This window comes from Ursus maritimus, unplaced genomic scaffold (genome assembly GCF_017311325.1).
Source record: "Ursus maritimus isolate PB19 unplaced genomic scaffold, ASM1731132v1 scaffold_8, whole genome shotgun sequence".
Lineage (NCBI taxonomy): Eukaryota > Metazoa > Chordata > Mammalia > Carnivora > Ursidae > Ursus > Ursus maritimus.
Window position 1 is genome coordinate 19,363,163 of NW_024426996.1, and position 26,059 is coordinate 19,389,221.

At 36.0% G+C, this 26,059-nt stretch overlaps 1 protein-coding gene across 2 annotated transcripts in view; it reads right to left on the reverse strand.

The window, feature by feature from the left end:
- The window catches only part of CFAP299 (cilia and flagella associated protein 299), a 596,514-nt gene that overhangs the window by 290,987 nt on the left and 279,468 nt on the right, over positions 1 to 26,059 (reverse strand). Inside the window, exon 4 of one of the 2 annotated variants that reach the window (XM_008693275.1) lies at positions 7,262 to 7,311. The exons of the other annotated variant lie outside the window; for it this stretch is intronic. Coding sequence (XP_008691497.1) covers positions 7,262 to 7,311 — 50 coding nt within the window. The remainder of the gene's footprint in view (positions 1 to 7,261; positions 7,312 to 26,059) is intronic. 2 annotated transcript variants of the gene reach the window in all.

Genomic DNA, 26,059 nt, shown 5'->3' on the forward strand with positions numbered 1-26,059 from the left:
CTTAAGCCCCAATCCGTGACAACCTAATTCAGCTTTCTACAAAAGTAACGTGGGTAGCTCTCATGCAGGTGATTTGTAGGTTGTTTCTGTAAAATACTGGAATATGGTATTTGTGCATATCAGTGAAACAGAAAAGCCAGCTGAAATTTGATGTGTGTGGGGGGGGGATGGAAATTGCTATTATTTGCCCTGACATTATGTAGGTGACACATACATAATATTGGAGAGAAAATGAAAAAAATAATGTAATTTAGGCTAATTATAAATTGAGTTGAAAAAATTGAGTTCTTTAAATTTATTTGGGACATCATAAGTGTGACATCAGTTTCAGAGCTAAATGTTTCAAGTAAGGACAACAAAAATGTGTAAAATAATGTAATAATTATCTTTAGAAAGTGAGAGGACATGATATCAATAACTTCAAAGCTCTGTATATTTTAACCATTTCTAAGGATCTTCCTAAAATGAATTTTCTACTTCTTGCTCCAACAAACTTACTAGACAACATTTAAACTTGTATAGGTGGGGCACCTGGGTGGCTCAGTCAGTTAAGCATCTGCCTTCGGCTCAGGTCATTCTCCTGGGGTCCTGGGATTGAGTCCCGCATTGGGCTTCTCCCTCTCCCTCTGCCACTCCCCCTGCTTGTGCTCTCTCTTCTCTCTTTCTGTCAAATAAATAAGCTTGTATAGGTAACTTACATCATCTCTGTGAACATCCACCACTGGCTTAAGGTTAAATACCCTGAGTGAGTATCCCAATTCTGCTGCTTCCTAGCCTTGGGGGAATTGCCTGCTATACGTTCTACCCTTAGCATCCTTATTTGCAAAATAAGTAATGTGCCACATGAAGGGTTTGAGGGATTAAATGTGAAAACACATGTGCAACTGCCTCAGAATACGTCCAGCACAACATTGTTACTTTTCCCTTCTCTCCTTGGCTGTTAGGCTTTCTTTTCTGACTATTGTGCATAATTCTTTTAATTTGATGCCTCTTATCTTCTAAAGGTGAATAAAACAGGTAAACAAGCTTGTTAAGAACCATGTATGAAATAGAAGATTTGGAGTGAGAGCCCAAGGTCACAATGTTAGGGCTTGGCATGGTCAGAGGCATTTCATACTTAATTCAGAGGACTGAGCGTATTAAGTTCAACCTCTATTTAAGTGGAAGTATTAGTGGACACTTTAAATTGAACTACAGAAGATTACTCAGTATAAAGATGATTTGGGGAACAAATAGGGATAATTCAATTTTTAAAAATTATTTATACAGATAAAATATTTCATAAAACTATTAAATAATAGTAATTATTTTCAGCCTTATATATGGATGAAATTGTTTCTGTAAGTAAGGATATTACTTGATTAGGCTTGAGAGATACTTCAGGTTTTTTCTCATCAAACTCTAATCATTTCCAGTGAAATTAAATTCACATTGTGCTTTTGAGAGAAATTCTTTGGTTTAGTACCAAGGTAGGTTAATCCATCCTTCTTTTAGGCTCTGATTTTTAGTCTACTTTGTTATATTTCTCCTTACGGGAAAGAAGAAAAGGGAAAACAGAGGATAAAAAACAAGATATAGAAATAGAGGAATTAAATATTTCCTGTATGTTCTGTTAAAGATGTTTTGCTAGCAATTGTGGGTGGTTAATTGTATTCATGTATTCTTAGCTATATCACTAATCTAAAGACAACTGGCCCATACTTTCTCCTTGAGAGATATCAACACCACCAACAACAAACCTTTAGAGCATGACCATCAGCAGCGATCTGTGAAATACACACAATATTCATTTGTTCCTCTATCTCAGTTTAGGGCATTGATTAAAACTTTTCCCTTCACACTCAGGTACATCAAGCCAAATACATCTGTTTTTAAAGTATTCTCTGCTTGGGACAGTGTATGGTGTGGGCAGTAATGACACAATTCAGTTATTTTCATTGCTTAAAGCAAGACCTACCATAGTGAGTACTGCATTATGGGTAATGTATTCAGTCTTCTGGCTTTCATTCTTTGGTTAATGGGGAGTTAAGAGACCAAGTCCTCAAAACTTTCAAGAGAACTCAAAAGAGTTTGCTCAATGGAGTTCAAATATCAGGCTAAGAGCAAATTGCAACTTTGATTTGAACTCTGCTTCCTACTAATGTCCCAACCCAGGTGTGGCCTGCATTTGATAAAACATTAACTTTGTTCTCTATGTAAATAAAATGGTGGCTGCCCAGGTGCACCTGCTGTATGGTATTACAAGCAACCACAAAGTTATCAGAGCGTAATGTAGAAAAAATAAACAGAACAAGTGTGCTAAGGGGCACATTTAGATTGCTGTTGTAGACTATGTATACAGCTAAGTCTTTCTGTCAAATAAGTTTAATATAGTTACTGAATATAATGTATAACTCACACAGAAGCTAATATCCCCAAGTTTTGATATCATTCCTCAATGTAGGTGGATATTTTAAAAATACTCTCAACAATTACATAACTGGAAGGTATTTAAAAGTACTATAGAGAAAGGAAAAACAAAAGTGCTGCTAAATAAAAATGGAATAGGCTATGCTTCCTTTTAATTTCTTTTGTGAAATGACAGAATGATAGAGCGTACTGGGAACATTTATTACTGACAGGTGTAATTTCACCCCTACTTGAAAGGCCATGACTTTAAAAGGAGATGAAAGCCTTCAGCTGATGAATGAGGGAAGAAAAGTCTGACAGGAATAACACGGCTGTCTCAAGGGAATTGAGTCATGTGGTCCTGCGGTTTACCATTTGGCCATGAAGTTACAAAGATTTACAGTGTGTTCCAAAGGGGTTTGGAACCCGTTTATTTGCATTGACTTCTGGAGAGCTGATAGAACAACTTAGTGAAATTACAAATACTGTGACCAGCTCATCCTGCAATTGATAATGACATAATGATTATGGGCCACCCAGAGCAATTTAACCATGACTGATAAAACCCATCTGCCAGCAAGTTTCTAGGCTAATAACAAGATTTAAGATAGCAACCTGGGTATAAAAGCCTTTATGATAATTATCATTTAATAAGAACCACAGGTTTACATTGAGGCTTATATCACTTTCGTAGATCTTGTAGCATCAAAAATAAGGTCCCAAAGGACTTTTTAGCTTTGAGTCTATTCTGATAAAACATTAAGATATTTTTACATATCATTTAATATATTTAATATTTTAAATTATACTCACTAAACCAACAAATATTCTGTACTATTATTTTTAAGGTGATGGGTTTAGAAACTGAGTTAAAGAATATTAAAAATGTAAAGAAGACAGATGTTAAGTATTAATTACTACAATGTAAGGAAGTATGTGATGAGAGTTGTAGGAAATAAACAAAATAGAATAGGAAATAAAAACAAGAAGTGGCTATTGGTCTATAGGCATTAAAGTAGCAGAACATTTTGTTAGACTCTACTCTCTTTTGGGAGAAAAATATTTGAAAACCAGGTATCTGGTAAGAAGTTAACATCCAAATTATATAAGGAACTGATACAACTCAACAGCAAATAAATAACCTGGTTTAAAAAGTGGGCAAAGACACTGAATAGGTATTTTTCAAAACAAAAACATACGGATGGACAACAGGTATATGAAGTTGTGCTCAACATCACTCATCATCAGGAAAATGCAAATCAAACCACAATGAGATATCACCTCACACCTGTTAGAATGGTATTATCAAAAAGTCAAGAGATGGTAAGTGTTGGTGTGGAGTAAAGGGAATCCTTGAACAGCTGTTGGTAGGAATGTAAATCGGTACAACCATTATAAAAACACAGTATGGAAATTCCTCAAAAATTTTAAAGTATAACTGCCATATGATCCAGCAGTCCCATTTCTGGGTATATGTCCAAAGGAAATGAAACTGGTTATGAAAGAGATATCTGTACTCCCATTGTGGTGAGCATTATTCACAATAGCCAAGACGTGGAAACAATTGAAGTGTCCATCAAAAGTTGAATGGATAGAGAATATGTGGCATATATAATATCCCATTGTATGTGTGTAATGTACATATAAATTATTCAGCCAGAAAAATATTATTATGGGATATCATTCATCCATTACAAAGAAGAAAATCCTGCCATTTGTGACAATATGAATGAACCTCAAGGACATCATGCTGAGTGACATAAGGAAGACACAGAAAGAGATGTATTGCATGATCTCATTTATATGTGGAACGTTAAAATAATCAAACTCATAGAAGCAAAGAGAGAATGGTGGTTGCCAGGAGCTGGGGGTAGGGGGAATGGAAAGATGGTCAAAGGCACAAATTCAGTCATAAGATGAATAGGTTCTGGGGATCTAATATACAGCCTAGTAGCTGTAGTTGATAATACTGTATCGTATACTTGAAACCCAGTGAGAGTAAATCTTGTGTTCTCACACACGCATGAAAAGTAACTATGTGAAATGATGGATGGGTTCATTAGCTTGTTAATTAGCTCATTGTAGTAATCATTCCACAATGTATATTATATCAAATCATCACATTGTACACCTTAAATATATACAATTTTTATTTGTCAACTGTACCTCAATAAAGCTGGAAAAAAAGTTGTTCTCTTTTCCTTAAATGTGCATCTTTTTATCACTTCACTACTATGTCCAGTTGGGGAAACTGAGGGTTCAGATGAGTTCAGGGCTATTCACTCCAGTGAAATCAGGGTAATGTCTTCCAAGAACAGAAACCAGACTCTCATTTCCCTCCAAGCCTCGCTGGTATTATTTATATTAGAGCATCTATTAAAGATGTTCTTACTGTGATCAGAAAGAGGAGCTATAAAGGGAAACCAGAAGCTCTTCAATTAATAAATTACTTAGAACTACCTCATAAACTATAAAGATTAAATAAGTATACAAACTGAAAATCCGTAGACACTAATGAGCATTATTCAGCCTTTTTAAACTCTTAAGAAATTTCCCATGGGCAAAATGGTGCCCACATATGACTTGATTTGTTCAAACACAGTTTAGAATTTTTGGCTTCTTTTCACTTTATCATTTTGAGGGTCATTTATGGACTATTCAAACAAAGGTATTTTACCAGACAAAATCCATTAGTAGGTACAGGGACACAAAAACTCAGAATGTAGCATACAAACATGCAAATATATAGACAGGCTAGGTGTCATTGGGAAGCGACCAAACCATACTCTTACACTTAAAATACAAATTATAAAAAAAACTACAAATGCCAAATAAAAAAACATTGCAAAATTAATTGCATCATGAAAAAAATCATTACAGCGGCACTGCTTGATGTTTACCTTGATGTTTACCTGAAAACTTATGTCTACGCAAAAACCTGCACACAGATGTGCTTTATTCATAATTGCCAAAATTTGGAAGCAATCAAGATGTCCTTCAGTAGGTGAGCAGATAAATAAATCATGGTACATCCATACAATGGAATATTCAGAACTCAAAAGGAATGAGTTATCAAGCCATGAAAAGATATGGCGGGAAATTAAATGCATATTATTAGGTGAAAGAAGCCAATCTGAAAAGGCTACATACTAAATGACTATATGACTATACTCTAACACATGACATTCTGTAAAGGCAAAACTATGGAGACAGGAAAAAGATCAGAAGTTGCCAGAGGTTAAGGGAAATGCATGAATACGCATAGCACAGAGGACTTGGGGGCAGTGAAAATACTCTGTTTGATACTATAATGATAGATGAATGTCATTATATATTTGTCGAAATCCGTAGAATGTACAACATCAAGAGTGAATGGATTGCAAAACTCTAGATTTGGGGTGATTATGGTGTGTCAATGAGGTTCATCAGTTATAAAAAATACACCACTCTGGTTGGGGATGTTGATAATGGCAAGGCTGTACATGTGTGGGGGCAGGAGGTATATGGGAAATCTCTACAGCTTCCTCTTAATTTTTCTATAAAACTAAAACTGCTCCAAAAAACTACTGTCAATTTCATTATTACTTTGGACCAGTTCAAAAATAAACAAGACATAAAAATAAAATTAGCATTTATTACTCTGGATTGCTTAAAATTAATCTAATATTAAAGAAATACTCTGTTGAAATAATCCAACATTAAGAAAAGTGAAAATCTTTACACTTTAATAAATAAACCCTATAAACCAAACTGTGAAACATTTCTAAAAGGATATTTTCCAAAGTAACTTTTTACTCTCACCACATTGTTTCTTGACCTTGGAAATATGTGCATGAACAGAATGACAATTTTCTCAAGATTCCATAACCCATTTAAATGAGATCACAGAAAACAGTACTTTGATAGCTGTGGACATCATTCTGATTTCACGGTAAAGTATTGCCAGTGTGAATAATTACACACAAGGCAAGGGTCCTATTTATTTACAAAGTCACGTTATTTAAAATAATGTAAACCTTTTTTTCCCCCTAACAGAACTATAAGTTTCTGGGCATAGTAAGGAACTCAAATGGCAAATATATGTATCCTAAAAACAAATATATATATATATATATATTTTAAAAGCCCTTGGAAACTTTTCCAGGAAATTCATCCATGCATTCCTTTATATTGAGTTATAAGCCCTGCTTTAAAAGTCTCACACAGCATGTGAACTTCAAATACACGATTAAGGTAAATTTAAAATGTAGGTAAATCCCAAGTCATTTCAGAATTGAATTTTATCATGAAACATTTTCACCCAACATTTCCTTTTTCTCTCTCCTTTTCATCATCCTCTTTCTCTCCCTCCCTCTTTACACACACACACACACACACACACACACATACACACACACACTGTTAGCTTTATCCAGTTTTCTGTAAAAATTCTAACCCACCTCTGACTTCCAACATGATTATTCTATTTCTAACTCTCTATTATTACTCATTAAACCTCTGGCTTCATCCCAATTAGTTAACATCTGCTTTTTATCAATGCCAAGGAAGACAGGTTCTTTAAATAAACTTTCTTTTAAAAATAAGAATAAAAATGTAGGAGTTGTATGGATCTTCAAAAAGTGGAAATCTAAGTTCTTTTATTATATCCAAAATGAATTTTTTCAATATGAAAGCCTTCCATTTACTCCAAGAAAATTATGGAAAATATCAACATCTGTACATTGCAATAAAAGCTCTACTTGTAACTGCCATTCATCAAACCAGTGAGTAATTCGGAAAACAGTAGCAATAGGCCTTGGAGTGCAGTATTTGTAGGGTGAAGCCAAAATGTTTTTCTAACTTGTAAAGGAAACTTCCATGAGTACTACTTTCTGCCAGTTGCTTCTTCAAGGTATGAACAGCATCAGACTCCTGTTGATTTAACTCCAATAAACTGAGAGGAGCTCCAAGTGAAGCATCATGTTCCATATGTTAACAAATCCTCTTATTAAAGTATAATTTGAATCTCATTCTCTGGTATTACTGGAATCAGTCATCAGTCAGGCATAAGTATCTGTATGCATGAGTATAAGTATGAGAATACTGATGAAGTAAAATGAACAAAAAACGTACAACCTGTTAATTATTTCGATATCTGATTTCTTTTCCGTTCATGAACTCACGTGGCCCAAAAAGAAGAGACTGGGAGTGAGGTAGAAGAAGCAAGAAGCTTATAAATTGAATAATCTATTTCCTAATTATTTAGGTTTAACAACATTTGTGAATGGTATAAAATTTAAGATTGTTTATTTCTTTAATGTTAGTGTCTCCATACAACGTAAGTATGTAAGCATTTGTATGATGTATACACACACATATAGAATTATAAGGATCCAGTTATAATGTAATAGGATCAAATAGAAATTTCAGCTAGAAAATGTTTTATAAAGGTCTCCACTACATTACACTCTAATCTAAAATAAAAATAAGCAAACCTGCTTCACAAAGCTTTTATGTTGTTATATTACATGGGCTCCTAGTCCAGGGCAATTTCCAAGCCTCCCCCACTATGATGGATTCATGACTGTAATTACATTTCCATTCCCACAGCATCAGGTAATAGAAAGTGAGTATTTCACCTTTACTTGATCAGTTCTCTTTGCACAACTTAAATTACAAGACAAACCCTTGAAATAATCCTTATTCTGGACCTTCATAAGCTTTTACCCTGCAGTCAGAGGCCCAGCTATGGACATCAACTTTGGTCTTCTGGAAAATGAACCAGTTTCCCTGATTCTGAACTCAGAAAATACTGAGATTCATACAGCTTGGTGCTTTTTTCCCTTTCTCACCATTCATTTTTACTTGTATCTCCTATATTTACAGCTCTAACCTTCTTGTTCCCTTCCTTCCTCCCCTCTCTCCATGTCTCCTTCTCTTCCTTACTTTCTATCTCCATCTCTGTCCCTCTGTCCGTCTCCTATCTCTTTCTCTAGGTCTATTTTTCTATCTCTCTCTGTCACACTCTTTTCTAATTCTGTCCCTCCACTTTTTGCTTTTAACAAATCCAGAGCACCCTACACATCTTTGTAAAGTAGAGAATACCTTGACAAATAAGACAGGCATGGTCTCTATCCTTATGGTTCTCCTTGCTTATTATCTATCTGAGGAGATAGACAGACTGAAAAAAACTGCAAGTGTGATTTAAAAAAAAAGTTGAGGGTATGACAGAACCATAGGATAAAAATATTTAACATTCTATTTGTTATCTTCTTTCTGATATTTGTTATAACCTTCTACGACTTTCAAGATGGTCTCTGAAAGATATAAAAAGCTCATACTATTTTTAAAAGTACAGAAATAAAAAGTTTCAAAAGGACAACAGAAAATTGGTAAGTAAAGGCAAGCACAATCTTCACTGGGAGGACCCTGTTTTCTCACGTAAGTAAAGGAAACTGTCTCCAAAAGATCAGCTTGCCTGACTTCCTTCCCTTTTTCCTTTCTCATTTCCTTCCTCCTTCTACAAACATTTACTGAATACACTATGTGCCAAAGACAAGAAATTTCAAACTCTGATTATAAAAATTATTTAACAATCATTATCACAATTTACATGTACAAATAACGCTGCTAGAAATTTATTTTACAGGAGACCTCAGATAAGAAATGGATATACACAGCAAATGTTTGTTACTTTTATAACAGCAAAAGGGAAAAAAATAAATGCTTAGGATATGGGTTAACAGTTATGGCATATTCATATAATGCAATATTATGTTACCTTTAAAAAGGCTGAGGCAGAACTACATGAATTAATATCACAAGCTAGTTCAGGTATATTGTTATGTGGAAAGAGCAAGCTGCAGAAGAGTGTATATACAGTAATAATCCCATTAGGCAAAATACGGAAAAGCATTTTTAAACCTATACCTGTAATTCTATTTACAGGTGTATTTATACTTCTACATTGCTCTATAACTTTATGCCTATCACCATAGCAATGGCTATGTATATCATATATAAATATATATTATATATATTTTTGGAAAGATTTATAAGACACTGTTAGTTGCAGAAGAAACAGTGAGATTAAAGAATGAAACTCCCCCTTCTGAAATATATACCTATTATTAAGACATATATTTGCTTACACATTCATTTGTTAATTTTTTTTTTTTTTTTTTTTTTTTTTTTTTTTTTTTTTTTTTTGGTTTATGCATTAGCTAGAATAGTTGGGAACTTCCTTGACTCTTCTTTCAACAAGTGGAGTGTCCCTTCTTGGGATTACAAAAGAAAGATGATCTGGCCCCCACTGCCCTAAGGGGACTTCTGTGGACTGGCAGAAGCTGTCCTTCCCTGAAAACCATGGTAAACAGGGATGTTGACTATGAAACACACAAAACAATGCAGCCTAACTTTTGTTTCAGCACTCAGTACGCTGAAAATTTTGAAAAGTGCCATTAAAAAAGATAGCTAACAATACGTGAATCTGGGTAAAAGGTATACAAGTGTTTTCAGTATTATTCTTTGTCTTTTTTTGGTTTGAAATTATTTCTAAATAAAAAGATCCAAAAAAGAAAAAAAGAAAGCTAATGATACACTCTCAAATAGGTAACAATAAACTATTTTTTTTATAAAAACAAATGTCCTCTTTTCATATGCAGGTTATATTTAGAGCCAGAATAAAATACCACAAGTAAAAAGCTCATTCTTGAAAACACATTCCTGACATTTGCTTCTATTTCTTTTACCTAAAAGGTGATGTAGTAATGTCAGTAAGAGTATTTCGTAGTGTTATTTCTTATTGGCTATACAACCTAGTTTTTCAGTTTTCCAGTCTGTATTCAGGGTAAGATGTATTAGTGTAACTTCCTTTATGTTTAAGGAAAAACGATTATTATGAAAACTCTTTAGGAAAATCATTTTGGTATTTTCCTTCTCCTCTCTTTAGGCCACCTTTTACCTTTGGAAAATAAAGTCACAGACATGCTTATTAAGCATTTGGTTGAAAAGTAAATGTTCAATAGAAAATATATTTGCAGAGAAGTATCTCTTCAATGAAAATCATCTAACTCCCACTTTCTAAAATATGAATACATTATTTTAACATGACCTTAAGTAGAATTATAGACAAACAAGTCACTTTTAATTGAGGTGTGAATTTTACATGACTCAGACATGAAAAATGTAGATTTTAAAAATCTTCTCAATAACTGAAATTAATTTACCTTGTGAGCTCCCATTTTCACTGGTGGCAAAACATAATGCAGTTGTTTTTGCCTAGTTTAAACAGACTTTCTCTGAAGAAAGTATTTGGTTGGTTCAGAATTTTCCTCATCCCCCTTCTCCTTCTCATCCTCCTAGAGTAAAAATTGTCCTTCTGATATCACTGGTGAGACTTCGGGGGACAGGTATACAAGCCAAAGTCATTGACATCTATCTGTTTGGCCTTTCTATGTGATACACAATTCATACTTTTATACAATTCATACTCTGCTTTTTTGAGTGCTGTCCTTGCATTCACCTTGAAACATGGGTGTTCCTCTTTGCTTTCAAGTTGTCAATGCCACCTAGCTCACTATTTCTTCTAAGTGATGAATTAAAGAGCCCTTTAAGTCTTCAGGGTCTGCCCTCATACCACCTCACCAAGCCCCCATCTACTCTTTGCTGCTACCCAGGTACCAAGCTGGACAAGAAGTATTTCCATGAGGCTTACAACCCAGGTCATACTTTGGGAAGCTAAGTAAAGATCCTTTTACTCTAGAATTTCCTACAACATGTATTGACTTTCAATCATCTTGACTTGTTACTGCCGTATGTCAAGCTGTGCCCAGAGGGTGGGGCACTGGACCATTTCCAAGGGACCCAGCTGTGTTGACTAGCCAAATTCACTTGCAATTCTTCTCTTACTGTCAGCTCTTCAAACATTTGTTGTATTTTTGGGCAGAAAAAAGTACATCAGCCTGCATTTACCTCCATCTTATCATTTTCTACATATGTCCTGAGTCCCTCAAGCTTTTAGCCTTTGATACTCAAATGATATTTCCTCCCTGCAAAAATCCAGCTTTTGAAATATAAGTCTTTTTAAGATCATGTGTCTGACACTCTAAATTTTTCTTTAGATTGAGTCCTCGCTTCTCTAGGACAAACCCTCAAGGGAATTAAGTCTGCCGAGGATGAGGAAATGGTTTCAACAAGTGAAATCCTTGGTTTAAATCTCTAAATTTTTGTAATTTTACACACATGCTCCTTTTGCAGTGATCATTTTATTTTTGTGACCACACCAAGTAACACAGCAATAAAATTTTGGAAAAAAAAAAAGCACAAAGAAATAAAGAAAAACAAATTATTGTCCCATAATTCCACCACCTGGTGATAATCAGACTTCTGTGAACAGCCTTCCTAGGTAATGTAACATGACAGATGGGGCTTTTTATTCTTTAATTACATATTGACAGCATTTTTAAGCCATTGTGTATATTCCTAAAACTTCATTAATAGTTATATAATATTCCATCACACGGCCGATTCATTATTTAAGCAATTCTTAACTACTGAAATTTAGGGTGCTATCAATTTTTTCTGAATTAAAAAACAATGCACTGAGACTTCCAGTGAAGATGGGGGAGTAGGAGGTCCCTAATCTCACCTCATCCTATGGATACAACTAGATAAAAATCACATATAACCCAGAAAAAGACCCAAAGAACAAACTCTCCACAGCTAAATGTAGAGAAGCAGCCACATAGAAGAGGGTAGAAAGGGAAGAGGCAGGTTCAGAGCTAAACAAATCATGGAACTGTCCATAGGAGGGAGGGATGCTTCAGGTTCAGAAAAGAAAGAGGAGCGGATCCCACACCAGGACCCCAGTAAGGGAAACTGTACTGGAAAGACAAATCCCCACATCTGGCTTTCAAAACCAGAGGGGCAAACCACAATCAGTGGGAATTAACACCTGGAACTTTAAAAAAAAGTGGGCTCGGCTCTGGGAGAGCCAGGAGGGTGACAGGGAACTGAGTCCCTGCCCTTAAAGAGACAACAGAATAAACAGCTACATGGAGATACAGAATAGAAGCAGCAGTTTCAAGAATGCCTGGGGTATACATGACCAGGACTACTTCTCTAATCTCAGAGCCTGTGCTGGAGGGGCAAGGATCTTTGGGAGACTTCTCCAAGAACAAACGAGCTGGCGGGCAGCATTTCCCTGCCCCGCCTCCAGCATAGATACACAGATACCTTAGGGAACCAGTGCAACACAAACACTCTCCACCTAGCTTGCGAACAGTACTCCCTGCCCTGTCGATCTTCTGCACATAGGTCCCCTCCACCCTAGACTGGACAGGTTTCCCTGATGGCTTCAGTTCCCTTCTCGGTGGACTGACATAAGCCCTGCTGGCAGAGTGTGCCCCACCACACTCTCCTGTGGACTGCCCCGCAAGCAAGTTTTCTAAAGCTGCTCTAAGTCCCCTCCCACAGAGATTTGTGCAAACCTTGCTCACATAGTGCCCCTATTCCCTGCCCTCTTCTGTAGACCTGCCCCCTCCAATACACCCTTGGCTAGAGCCTATCCAAGCACTGCCGCAGGCCTGGCAAGTGTGCAAGCATCCCCGACAGGGGACAGCACCATTCCAAAGTGACCCTGACCTAGGGCTAGGGGAAGATAACCACACAGGCACCAGTCTGACTATGGCCTTAGGAGTGGGCTGGTCTGATTGCAAGCCCTGCCTAGTAAAGAAATCTTCTCAGGGAACAACATAGGGAAAGCGCCCTGTAGTTCAGTGCTACTGTATTTCTGGCAAATGCCAGTCTGACTCAACTCAAGCCAAGGTAACCCCAGACTGGCCCACTAAAAACACAGGGTTTATGTGACAGACAAAGAGAGCCATTACAGATGACTGGACTGAAGGCAAAAAAGGCTCAGCTACAACAGTAGGGTGCAAGTAACACACACACAGGAGGCACTCCTGAAGTGCCAGGTTCCAATGAGCAGGGGACATTGCACTGCAGGACAGTATAGGACCTCATCTTCATAAGCCCACTAGTTTCAAGAGCAGGGGACGTATCTGACTTTGCTAACACAGAGAAACAAACAGAGAGTAAAACAAAATGAGGAGATAGAGTAATATATACCAGTGAAACAACAGGACAAAATCACAGCAAGATAACTAAATGAAACATAGATAACTAATATGCCTGATGCAGAATTAAAAGTAATGGTCATAAAAATACTCAGTGAATGAGAAAAGAATGGAGGACCTCAGTGAAATCCTCAACAAAGAGACAGAAAACATAAAATACAATCAGAAATGGGGGCACCTTAGTGGCTCAGTTGATTAAGTGCCTGCCTTCGGCTCAGGTCATGACCTCAGGGTCCTGGGATCAAGCTCCACATCAGGCTGCCTGCTCAGCAGGAAGCCTTCTTCTCCCTCTCCCTCTGCCACCCCCCACCCTGCTCATGCTCTCTCGCTCTCTCTGTGTCAAATAAATAAATAAAATCTTTTTAAAAAAGCAATCAGAAATGAACAACTCAATAACTGAAATTAAAAATACACTAGGGGAATTAAATGTAAGCTAAAGGAAGCAGAAGAATGGATGAGTGACCTGGTGAACAGAGTAATGGAAAGCAATCAAACTAAGCAGGAGAGAGAAAAATAATAACGATAATAAATTAAAATAGACTTAGGGAATTCAGCAACACCATGAAGTGTAATGAGGTGCACATTATCAGGATCCCAGAAAGAGATGAGAGAGAAAAGAGGGCAGAATATTTCCTGGAAGAAAAAAGAGCTGAAAACTTTATAGATCCGGAGAAAGAGAGAGAAATCCAGATTGAAGTGGCACAGAAAGCCCCCAACAAAATCAACCCAAGGAGGTCCACACCAAGAAACACAGTAAAATGGCAAAAAAGTAGTGATAAGGAGAGAATTTTAAAAGCAACAAGAGAAAAGAGCACACCTACATACACGGGAAACCTCATAAGTCTATCAAGTGCATTTTTTAGCACACAATTTGCAGGCCAGAAGGGAGTGGCATCATATAGCCAAAGTGCTGGAAGAAAATAGCTGCAACCAAGAATACTCTATCCAGCAATGTTATCATTCAGAATAGGAGAGGTAAAGAGTTTCCCAAACAAAAGTGAAAGGAATTCATGACCACTAAACCAGTCTTACAAGAAATGTTAAAGGGGACCCTCTCAGTGGAAAAGAAAGACCATAAGGAGTTTTAAGACAAGTAGGAAGCACACAAAAGCAGTAAAATTAAACATATCTATAAAAATCAGTCAAGGATTCACAAAATAAAAGGAGGTAAATCATGACACCATATACTTAAAACATTGTAGGGAGAAGAGTAAAGAAAGGGTTCAAACTTAAGCAACCATCAACTTAACACAGACTGCTATATGCACAACACGTTATATACAAACCTAATGGTAATCGCAAATCCAAAACCAGTAGTAGATATGCAATATCAATGTACAAAAATCTGCTGCATTTCTATACACTAATAATAAAGCAGCAGAAAGAGAAATTAAGAACATAGTCCTATTTACAAGTGCATAAAAAATAATAAAATACCTAGAAAAAAACTGAACAAAAGGAATTAATGACCTGTATTCTGCAAACTATAAAACACTGAAGAAAGAAACTGTAGATGACACAAAGACCTTGAAAGATATACCATGCTAATGTACCAGAAGAACAAATATTGCTAAAATGTCCATAGTACCCAAAGTGATCTACAAATTCAATCCAATCCTTATCAAAATACCAATATGATTTTTCACAGAGCTAGAAAAAATAATCTTAAAATTTGAATGGAACCACAAAACACCCTGAATAGCCAAAGCAATCTTGAAAAACAAGAACAAAACTGTAGGCATCACAATCCCAGATTCCAAGCTATACCACAAAGTTGCAGTAATCAAAATAGTAATGGTACTGGTGCAAAAGTAGACACATAGCTCAATGGAACAGAACAGAAAACCCAGAAATAAACCCATAATTATATGATCAATTCATCTTTGACAAAGGAGGTAAGAACATACAGTGGGAGAAAGACTAGTCTCTTCCACAAATGATGCTGGGAAAACTGGAGAGATACATGCAATGAATGAAACCGGACTACTTTCTTACACCATACACAAAAGTAAACTCAAAATGTATTAAGGACCTAAATGTGAGACCTGAAACTACAAAACTCCTAGAAGAGAACATAGGCAGTATTTCTCTGACATCAGTTCTAGCAACATTTTTCTAGATATATCTCCTGAGGCAAAAAGAACAGAAGCAAAAATAAACTATTAATTAGGACTACATCAAAATAAAAGGCTTCTGCCCAGAAGAAAAACAATCAATAAAACTGAAAGACAACCTACTGAATGGGAGAAGATATTGGCAAATGTCATATCTGATAAAGGGTTAGTATCCAAAAATATAAAAAAGTATACAACTCAACACCAAAAAAAATGAATAATCCAATTAAAAAATAAGCAGAAGAGATGAACATATCTTTCCCTAAAGAAGACATACAGCTGGCCAATAGACACGTGAAATGATGCTCGACATCACTCATCATCAGGGAAATGCAAATCAAAACCACAATGAGATATCAACTTACACCTGTCAGAATGACTAAAATCAAAAACATAAGAAACAAGTGGTGGCAAGGATGTGGAGAATAATGAACCCTCATGTACCACTGGTGGGAATGCAAATTGGTGTAGCCACTGTGAAAAAAAAATATGGAAGTTCCTTTAAAAATTAAAAATATAATTACCTATGATCCAAGAATTGCCCTACTGGATATTTAACCAAAGAATATGAAACACTAATTTAAAGTGATAAATGCACCCCTATGTTCACTGCAGCATTATTTATAATAGCCAAGTTATGGAAGCAGTCCAAGTGTCCATTGATAGATGAATGGATAAAGAAGAAGTGGTATATAAAATATACGATGGAATATTACTCAACCTTAAAAAAGAATGAAATCATTTTCAGCAACATGGATGAATCTAGAGAGTATAATGTTAAATGAAATTAGTTAGAGAAAAGCAAATACCGTATGATTTCACTCATGTGTGGAATTTAAGAAACCAAACAAGATAACAAAGAAAAAAAAAAAAAGAGAGAGAGAGAGACAAACCAAAAAACAAACTTTTAACTACAGAGAACAAACTGATGGTTACCAGAGGGGAGGTTGGTGGGGGGATGGGTCAAACAGGTGATGGGGATTAAAGAATGCACGTATCATGATAAGCACTCAGTGACATATAGAGTTGCTGAATCACTATATTATATACCTGAAACTAATGTAAGACTGCATGTTAACTTTTTTGGAATTAAAATTTAAAATATATATACAGCGGTACCTGGAAGGCTCAGTCGGTTAAGCGTCTAAATTCAGCTCAGGTCATGATCTCGGGGTCCTGGGATTGAGCCCCGTGTTGGGCACCCTGTTCAGCGGGGAGTCTGCTTGTCACTCTCCTTCTGCCCCCTCCCTGCTTATGCTTTCTCTCTATCTCAAATAAATAAAATCTTTTAAAAAATCTGTATCTATATATCTGTATCTACAGATCTATATAGTGGGAATAATAGTATTAACCTAAAAACAAACAAAAAATGCACTGATAAATAGTCCAATAGCAAACTCCTTAAACACATACTTAAATATTCCCTTAAAAATAATTCCTATAACTGGTTAAAGGATATACATATTTTCTACTTATAACCATGTGTTGCCAAAATGCTATCAGCAGTTAATATGTGATCACCTTTGACTTCAACACTAAACAATAGTTATTATCATATATATGTCCAATTTGAGAAGCAAAAATTGTGTCTCATTATTTTTTTAATTTACATATTCTGCATCATCGTGCTCACTGGACATCTAGGCATTTTTTGTTGGACATTTGCCCATGTATTCCTCTTCATTCTTAAATTTGCTGTTAAGAAATACGACTTCTCATGTGTCTGTTAGCCATTTATATGTCTTCTTTGGAGAAGTGTCTGTTCATGTCCTTTGCCCATTTTTTGACTGGATCATTTGTTTTTTGGGTGTTGAGTTTGATAAGTTCTTTATAGATCTTAGATACCAGTCTTTTATCTGTAATGTCATTTGCAAATATCTTCTCCCATTCCGTGGGTTGCCTGTTAGTTTTGTTGACTGTTTCCTTTGCTGTGCAAGACAGCATGGTATTGGCACAAAAACAGACATATAGACCAATGGAAAAGAATAGAGACTACAGAAATGGACCCTCAACTCCGTGGTCAACTAATCTTTGACAAAGCAGGAAAAAATATCCAATGGAAAAAAGATAGTCTCTTCAATAAGTGGTGCTAGGAAAACTGGATAGCTACATCCAGAAGAATGAAACTCGACCATTCTCTTACACCATACCCAAAGATAAACTCAAAATGGATGAAAAACCTCAGTGTGAGATAGGAATCCATCAAAATCCTAGAGAACACAGGCAGTAACCTCTTTGACATCGGCCACAGCAACTTCTTTCAAGACACGTCTCCAAAGACAAGGGAAACCAAAGCAAAAATGAACTACTGGGACTCCACCAAGATATCTATCTACCTATCTATCTATCTATTATGTTGTTACTTAGGCTCAAGTCTCTAGGATGATCTTGCACAATTGCAGTGATTACCAACATTCCTGCCAAGTATTTTAACTTTAATACACATACATTTAGGGTTCATCCCTACCTTCCCCTTGTTAACATTTACACAGAACTCCTTGAATAAAAACAAAAATTTGTGTTGTTCTACCCCTTATGCCTCCCCATAGAAATGGACAAATTAGTGGTCCATGCATCTCTTGACTCAGTAGAGCTAATCAAGCAAAAATTCTAAGTATGAAGTCGTATAGTGAGCCTGGAAAAAAAGACAGCAATAGCAAGCCTGTTTGCTTCCATCCTGTGCTATTGCTGTCTTTTTTTCCAGGCTCGAATTTGGAAGAATTAATCTACAAGAAATTTTGTTCTGTGGAGTGCCCCCAACAACGTTGATTCTTAAACAGAAAAATCATGACAGAGAAGGAGAGCAGGGCTGGAGGCATGGGGAAATGGCTGGGGGATGACTGCTCGGGAGTATGGCACTTTCTTTTAGGTAATGAAAATGTTGGGGCGCCTGGGTGGCACAGCGGTTAAGTGTCTGCCTTCGGCTCAGGGCGTGATCCCGGCGTTATGGGATCGAGCCCCACATCAGACTCCTCTGCTGGGAGCCTGCTTCTTCCTCTCCCACTCCCCCTGCCTGTGTTCCCTCTCTTGCTGGCTGTCTCTATCTCTGTCAAATAAATAAATAAAATCTTAAAAAAAAAAAAAAGAAGAATCAATGTTGTTTTCTCATTCTGTCTCACTGGAGAATCTTCTCTCAATCAGTTCCAAATTTCAGTGAGGAACAGTAAAGTCATACATAACATCCTCAAACTCCAACATTATTTATTATTTATTCATACCACTAACACTTCAAAATGCACAAAACATGGTATGTTTTCTATCATGAAAAATCCATCAAATGAAAAATTTTAGTAACTATCCAAACCAGATAAACTTAAAACTTAGGCAAAAATAAGTCATAGTAGCACAAATTTTCTACATTAAATAATGCCATATTAAAAAATACTGAGATTAGAAGCTTAACCTGATTCATGATTTTGGAAATCAGTGCGGAGGTCCCTCAAAAAGTTAAAAATAGAGCTACCCTATGACCCAGCAATTGCACTACTGGGTATTTACCCCAAAGATACGGACGGAGTGAAGAGAACGGCCATATGCACCCCAATGTTCATAACAGCATTGTCCACAATAGCTAAATTGTGAAGGAGCTGAGATGCCCTTCAAAAGATGAATGGATAAAGAAAATGTGGTCCATATATACAATGGAATATTACTCAGCCATCAGAAAGAACGATTACCCAACATTTGCAGCAACATGGATGGGACTGGAGGAGATTATGCTAAGTGAAATAAGTCAAGCAGAGAAAGACAATTATATGGTTTCACTCATTTATGGAACATAAGAAATAGCAGGGAGATCGGTAGGAGAAGGAAGGGAAGAATGGGGGGGGGGCGTAAACAGAAGGGGGAATGAACCACAAGAGACTATGGACTCTGGGAAACAAACTGAGGGCTTCAAAGGGGAGGGGACTGAGGGATTGGGATAGGCCGGTGATGGGTATGGTATTAAGGAGGGCACGTATTGCATGGAGCACTGGGTGTTATATGCAAGCAATGAATCATGGAACACTACATCAAAAACTAATGATGTACTGTATGGTGACTAACATAACATAATAAAAAATTTAAAAAATAAAAAATAAAATAAATACTTTATATTATTTAGATAATTTAGATGATTATAATAAGCTGTCACCTTTTTGAGTCTCAATTTTATCATCTGTACACTAAAAGTAATAGAATATTTTAAGTTTTTCCTAGTGGATCCTCTCATCAACCATTTGAAAATGTTGCTACTTTCTATAACAATCTCATGTGTAAATTAGAAATGACTAGTATTTATTAAGCACTCACTAAGTATAGACAGCATACTAAACACATCACATACTCCATCTCATTTAAAGCATTCCATAAGTCAACAAGTGGGAGCCCTTGTCACCCTCATTTCACACCCTGGGAAATGGAGGCCCAGAAAGGGCATATTATTTTCCCAAAGTGCTCCAACTAGTAAATATCAGAGCTCCACTACGAATCTAAAAATCTGACTCCAGAGCCTACTACTTTCCCCACAGAGTAAGTTTAAATTTATTAGAAACATTCTTCCTTATATTTTGGACACCCAGAACCAATTCTTTAGGAGATTTCCATTTTTAAAACGGAATTTTTTCTGTGGTGAAAAGAAAAGACAATCACAGTATGCAATAACTGGCATGAGAACTACAGTAGAGACTTGATGAAACATTGTTAATTTTGCCATGTTTTACAGCTACAAAGACTTTAAGACAAAGATTGGTTTTCATTTCAAACCTCCTAATAGCACAGGGAGTCCAGTCTGTATTATCATACATTGTATCTGGAAAATAATTTACACTGCCAAAGGAGAAAACGGACTTAAACAGAAGGTGATTAAATGTTTGAAAATAATTCAAGGCAGTATACTATTGAAGCGATTCCAAAAAGTGACATGGATGTAATGTAAGAACTACATCAGAGCTCCAGAATTTAGCAAAAGGGTAAGAGGGGAGTTCATTTACGTAGAGGAAGAGAAAATTTTCTTTGGACTAGTTATATCAGATAATATGTTTGTTTAAGGAAAAATAAACAGGTGGGAAAAAGTTCTGCATGCCTAACGTGGAAGGAAAGCATATTTGTGCCTAATACATTGCAGAAACTGTTTTAATACAGCTCATTCTTTCAAAAATATTACCCTCCACAGTGGCCAAGGTCAGTCTGAATTCAGGTAATCTGCTATATATAAGCGCAGATCATATACGTTAAACTAATCTCAGAGGTATTTGACACCCTGCCTTTTGAAAATATTTTCTCTGTTTATTATTCATGGATTACTAGGTTTTCCCTTTGAGATCTGGTAATCTTTAGCTTTTTGTTTTGTTTTGTATCCCGATTTCAAGTGTGTAACATCCAAGTTTCCTACTGATAATCAACAACGTTCACTCCTCCATTGCTAAAGGCACATATTATGATTTGGTCGCATGCCTTATAAAAGCACTACTGTAAATGTTTCAGGAATCAACGATCCCTTACAACCTAAACACAAGTTTCAGACCTCAAAGACTTCCTGGGAGTGTAACAGTAGTAGCTTGCAAGAATCAGGAGCAGCAGTACCTCATTTTACATGAAATTCATAACAACGCAATCATGAGGTGCGCCTAAGAGAGTTTTGAGTCTGTATTCATTGTTAATGGGGTCCTTAAATTCAATACCTCTGCAATTTTAAAGTCACATTTTGTGGACTGTGAAAAAAAAAAAAAACAGGGCCAGAGATAAGGGAATTTCTTTTCTAGACCCCCCGCCCCCCGGGCCACTAACTCCATGGCTTACCCTCTAAAAGACCTAGTGTTCTTTTCTCTCATTACCAATTCTGTGTATAACAGCACAGAATCAAAGGTGGTTCACAGGACATGAATGTTAGGCACGTGATTATAAAAAGCCAAATATCGTCACTGCTAGTTAAGAACTTAGAAAAGCATCTTGCAACAACTTATCGGGGGGTGGGTCTTAAGAAACAATGAAATCACAGGATATGATTTGGGAAAAAAATTATTAAGGAAATGAAGATTATAGAGTTGTGGATTCAACAGCAATGTAAGGGACAGACCTAGAGATGATATATATAAGGTGAGTTGGCGGGGATCCATAACTCACTTTATGCCCTTCATAACATCTAAAGCAGTACACTGCATAAAATAAGTACTTTGTAAATGTCTCAACTGAAATGAACATGTACATCAGAGATTTTTCCTTTTTCAGTTCGGTTAAATAAAAACTACTGTGCAAAAAGTTTATACTTTCACACAGTTGAGCTGGCTAGAGGCCAAGTATGACATTTTGGCATGCATCATACCATTTTGTGGACAGTCCTTTTTGCATAAATGAAATAAATTGACACTGGAAGTAATTTCTTCTGACAAGACTGAGGCCAAGATTCCAGGATTAGGTGCCCCCTTCAAGACTATATGAAGTGAGAATTCAAAGATGACTTTTTTTAAGATTTCCTCCTAGAAAAACAGGAAATATGACCTGGGTGACTGAAGGTTAGATATAATTGAATAGCTTTTCTCAAACAAGGTTTGGAATTGGGAGTGATGTCAGCTAAAGGAGAAAGGTCTCTACTGTACCCATCAAAGACTTCTGGATATGATCATATAGTATCCAGAATCTGCTATCAGCAACTTGCTTATCAAATCCACAAATGTTGAATGCACAGATATATGAGAGACAGCAAACATGCTGAATTAATTATTTAGGATTCCAAAATATTGGGGGAAGCTAGGACATATGACCTGAATAACATGAAAATGTCACAGAATGTTCAAGAAAAAATGAAAATTGCTGCTTTTATATGCAAACTAACCAATTCCTTTAGTGCAGAATGAAGGGCTTCGCTTACTAAGAATTCATGCTAAAAATATGATGTTCTGGTTTATCATAACATTTAATTTAGTGTATATTCTGACTTGACTGTGGCATAAGCCAGTGCAATCATGGGATATGCTACTATGGGTAGTATTAGATGACAGGAATCTATAGTACACTATGGTCTGTATTAGTGTTCTGTACTCCATCTGCACTCTCACACAGCAAAGTAATGAGTGTAGTTTGGGTCTCAGACTGGAGTGTCTGTGGGCTCTCTCCTCAGGTTCTTCTCAACCTATGCTCACTTATTTAGCAATAGTACCCAACCTCACAGGTTTAAGTACCATCTGTACACTCAACACTCCCCAAACTCAGCTTCAATGCAGACTCCCACTCTGAAGTCCACACTTTTATGTCTATTCCTATTTAACGTCTTTGATGGGAAGAACAATAAGTATCTCAATGGAATTTGACCTTTACTTCACACCACACACAAAAAAGTATTTGCAGGTGAAAAAAAATCTAAATATAAATAATAAAACAATAGAATTTCTAGAAGATATCATAAGAGCATATATTTGTGATCTTGGGACAGCAAAGATATTTTAAACAGGATAGAAAAAGTTCCACCTATAAAGGAAAAAAAACTAATAAATTGTACTACATTAAAATTAGGAACTTCCATTAGTAGATGAAGTCAAAGTAGAGCTACAGAAAATATTCCCAACACATACTATCAACAGTTTTAATCCTGAACGTATGGAAAATACCTTAATTTTTAAAAAAGCAAAAACACAGTAAAAAAAAATGGACAAAGTCTTGAACAGACATTTCTCAAAAGAGGATATCCAAATGGCCAAAGAACATGTGAAGATCTCATCAATAATCAGATATGCAAATTTAAACCACATTGAGATAACATCCCACACTAAAATATCTAAAAGCAAAAATTCAAATACCAAATGTTAACAAGACTGTGAAGCAACAGGAGCTCTCATACATGGTTGCTGAGAATATAAATTGCTCAATTACTTTGGAAAGTGGCATCATCTACTAAAGTTGAATATAAATATGTATTATGGCCTAACAATTTTACTTCTAAGTATATATCCAATAGAAAATCATATATATATACGTACACAAGGACACGTATAAGAATGTTCACATTCTTCAGAGCAGCCCAAAGCTATAAGTAATCCACTATAACAACTATAAACAGTCCACTCTCCAGAAATAGTAAAACAGAAAAATTGTGTTATCATACAATGGGAAACCTCAGAAATGAAATTATACTATAACACACACAATAATATAAGTGACTCTTAAAATATTGAGTTAAAGAAGTCAGACAATATGGTTTCATTTATAACAAATTTCAAAAGTGATAAAAGTATTCTACGGTATTGTTAGAAATCAGAATAGTGATTATATTTGGGAGTAAGAAAGTAGTGACTAAATGGACAGGAAAGGGGCTTACTGATTATCTGTAATGTTCTTTTTTTAAATTTGGGGGTACTGATTAAATGGTTTGTTCACTTTATAGTAATTTATGCAGCTGCTCATTTATGAGTTGTGTATTTTTATTTGTACGCTATAATTTGATTTTAAAAAGTTTTAACGGATATTGAAAATTGGGGACTATCAAAAAGAAATTATTCTGAATACTAAAAACTTAAATAGTGATCAAAGGAATTTAAAAATTTAACTTCAAAAAGCCCAGAAAATTAAAAAAAGAAAGAAAGAAAGCTGTCTTCAAAAATCACAGTGTGGCAGCAGCATTATTTTATATTGTTCCAGAAGACAAGTAAGTCAACGAAAGCAGATTTTTCCCAGCATGTCCAATTATTAGAAATCTCTGAAACAGAAATAACCTAAAAAGAAATGAGCTACCTATCATTGAAAATATTTAAACTATTTAAACAGACGCTGCATGGTCATTTACCAGAAAAGCTGAAAAAGGAATTCCCAGTTGGAAAAAAGACTAAACAAGATAAACTCCACTCTCTTCAATTCTAAGATGCTATGGTTCATGATGAAATTGGTGTTAAATATATTTGTCCCTCCCTCCTTTCCATCTTCATTCCCTCTCTCCCTCTCCTGACTCCAAAAAAATAATAATACAAAATGAGGTTTCTTTTTTTTTTTAATGAGATCTTTTATTTTCTCAATTCTGTTTCATCCAGGTGAATCATATAAAGACCTGCAAGTATGACGGGCACCCTCACCAGGGGCCAGACAGAGAGTGCTAAGTATGTCACACCCTGCCAACTCCACTTCCCCCTAAGGAGAAAGTATTTTGGAACTGGATGTTCTTCCTCCCCAAATATTTTTCCAAGAATCCTGGAGAACTCCGTCATCTCAGAAAACACACAAGAAAATATGCGCATAATTTCCCTTGCTAGATAGCTTAACTATTTCATACCTGCTTACAGATGCCAAAGTGGTATGCATTATCCATTCAATGACACCTTCATTTCTTAGGTCTACAGAAACCCCCAAACAGCAGCACTTTGTTGAATTTTATATTCATTTTGACATACCAGTTTCAAATCCTTGAGAGGTCATTTTATTTGATCACTCTTTATCCCAATCCAATAAAGTATAAAAAGCATTTGCATCAAAAAGTCACCTTAGTCCTGGCTTATCAAGTAGCATCTATTGCCAAGCAACAAATACATATAAAATGTTACACGAGACCCCTAAACATAATACCCAAAGAGTTCCTATATCATTTGGTACATATGTTCTCCTGTTATTCCTAAAAACCTTTAAAATAAGGGAAAAATCTGCTTTACCAAAAATTACATTAATAAATGACAAGCTTTTAATATACATACATATAAATTATACATATACATGAACATATTATGCTTATATCAAACATTAGATTCTCAGTAATAAGCAGATAATGACATAATTCTGCTTTAAAAAATAAAGATCTGTAATTGTTGAGAATTAAAATATATCTAGCATTATTGGGGCACCTGGGTGGCTCAGTCGGTTAAGCTTCTGACTCTTGGTTTCGGTTGGTCAAGTCATGATCTCACGTGTCGTGAGATTGAGCCCTGCATTGGGCTTGAGCTGAACGTGGAGCCTGATTAAGACTCTCTTTCTCTCTCTCCCTCTGCCTCCCCCTCACTGCTCTCTCTAATAAATAAATCAATCCTTTAAAGAAATAAAAAATATATATCTAGCATTATTAACCAAAGAGATGCAGCCATAGTCAAGCTTATTCACAGAGGAAGAAAGGAAGAAGTGAGGGAAGGACAAGGGAAAGTACTGCATCCAAAAAGGAAATCAACTTTATTAGTTAATCCCTGGAGAAGCTCAGATCTCAGAAACTGCAGTTACAGAGAAGTCAAGCAGTGAGAAGTAGGGCCAAGAAAGGTCAAACATGTACTTCACCTGCATGAACAGAATTATCAATAGCCCAACGGCCACACCCTTCAAATACCTAGACAACAGTTAAAAGATTACTACCTAAAGAAACTAAATCCCTGGAGAGAATCAGAGCAGGTGCTTCGTGTCACAGAGCAAAGTCTTCCTCATCTAAGAAGGTCTCTGCCTAATGAAAGCTCCCTGGCCAATCAAGCATAGGTTAATGCAAAGGCTAACAGAGCTCAC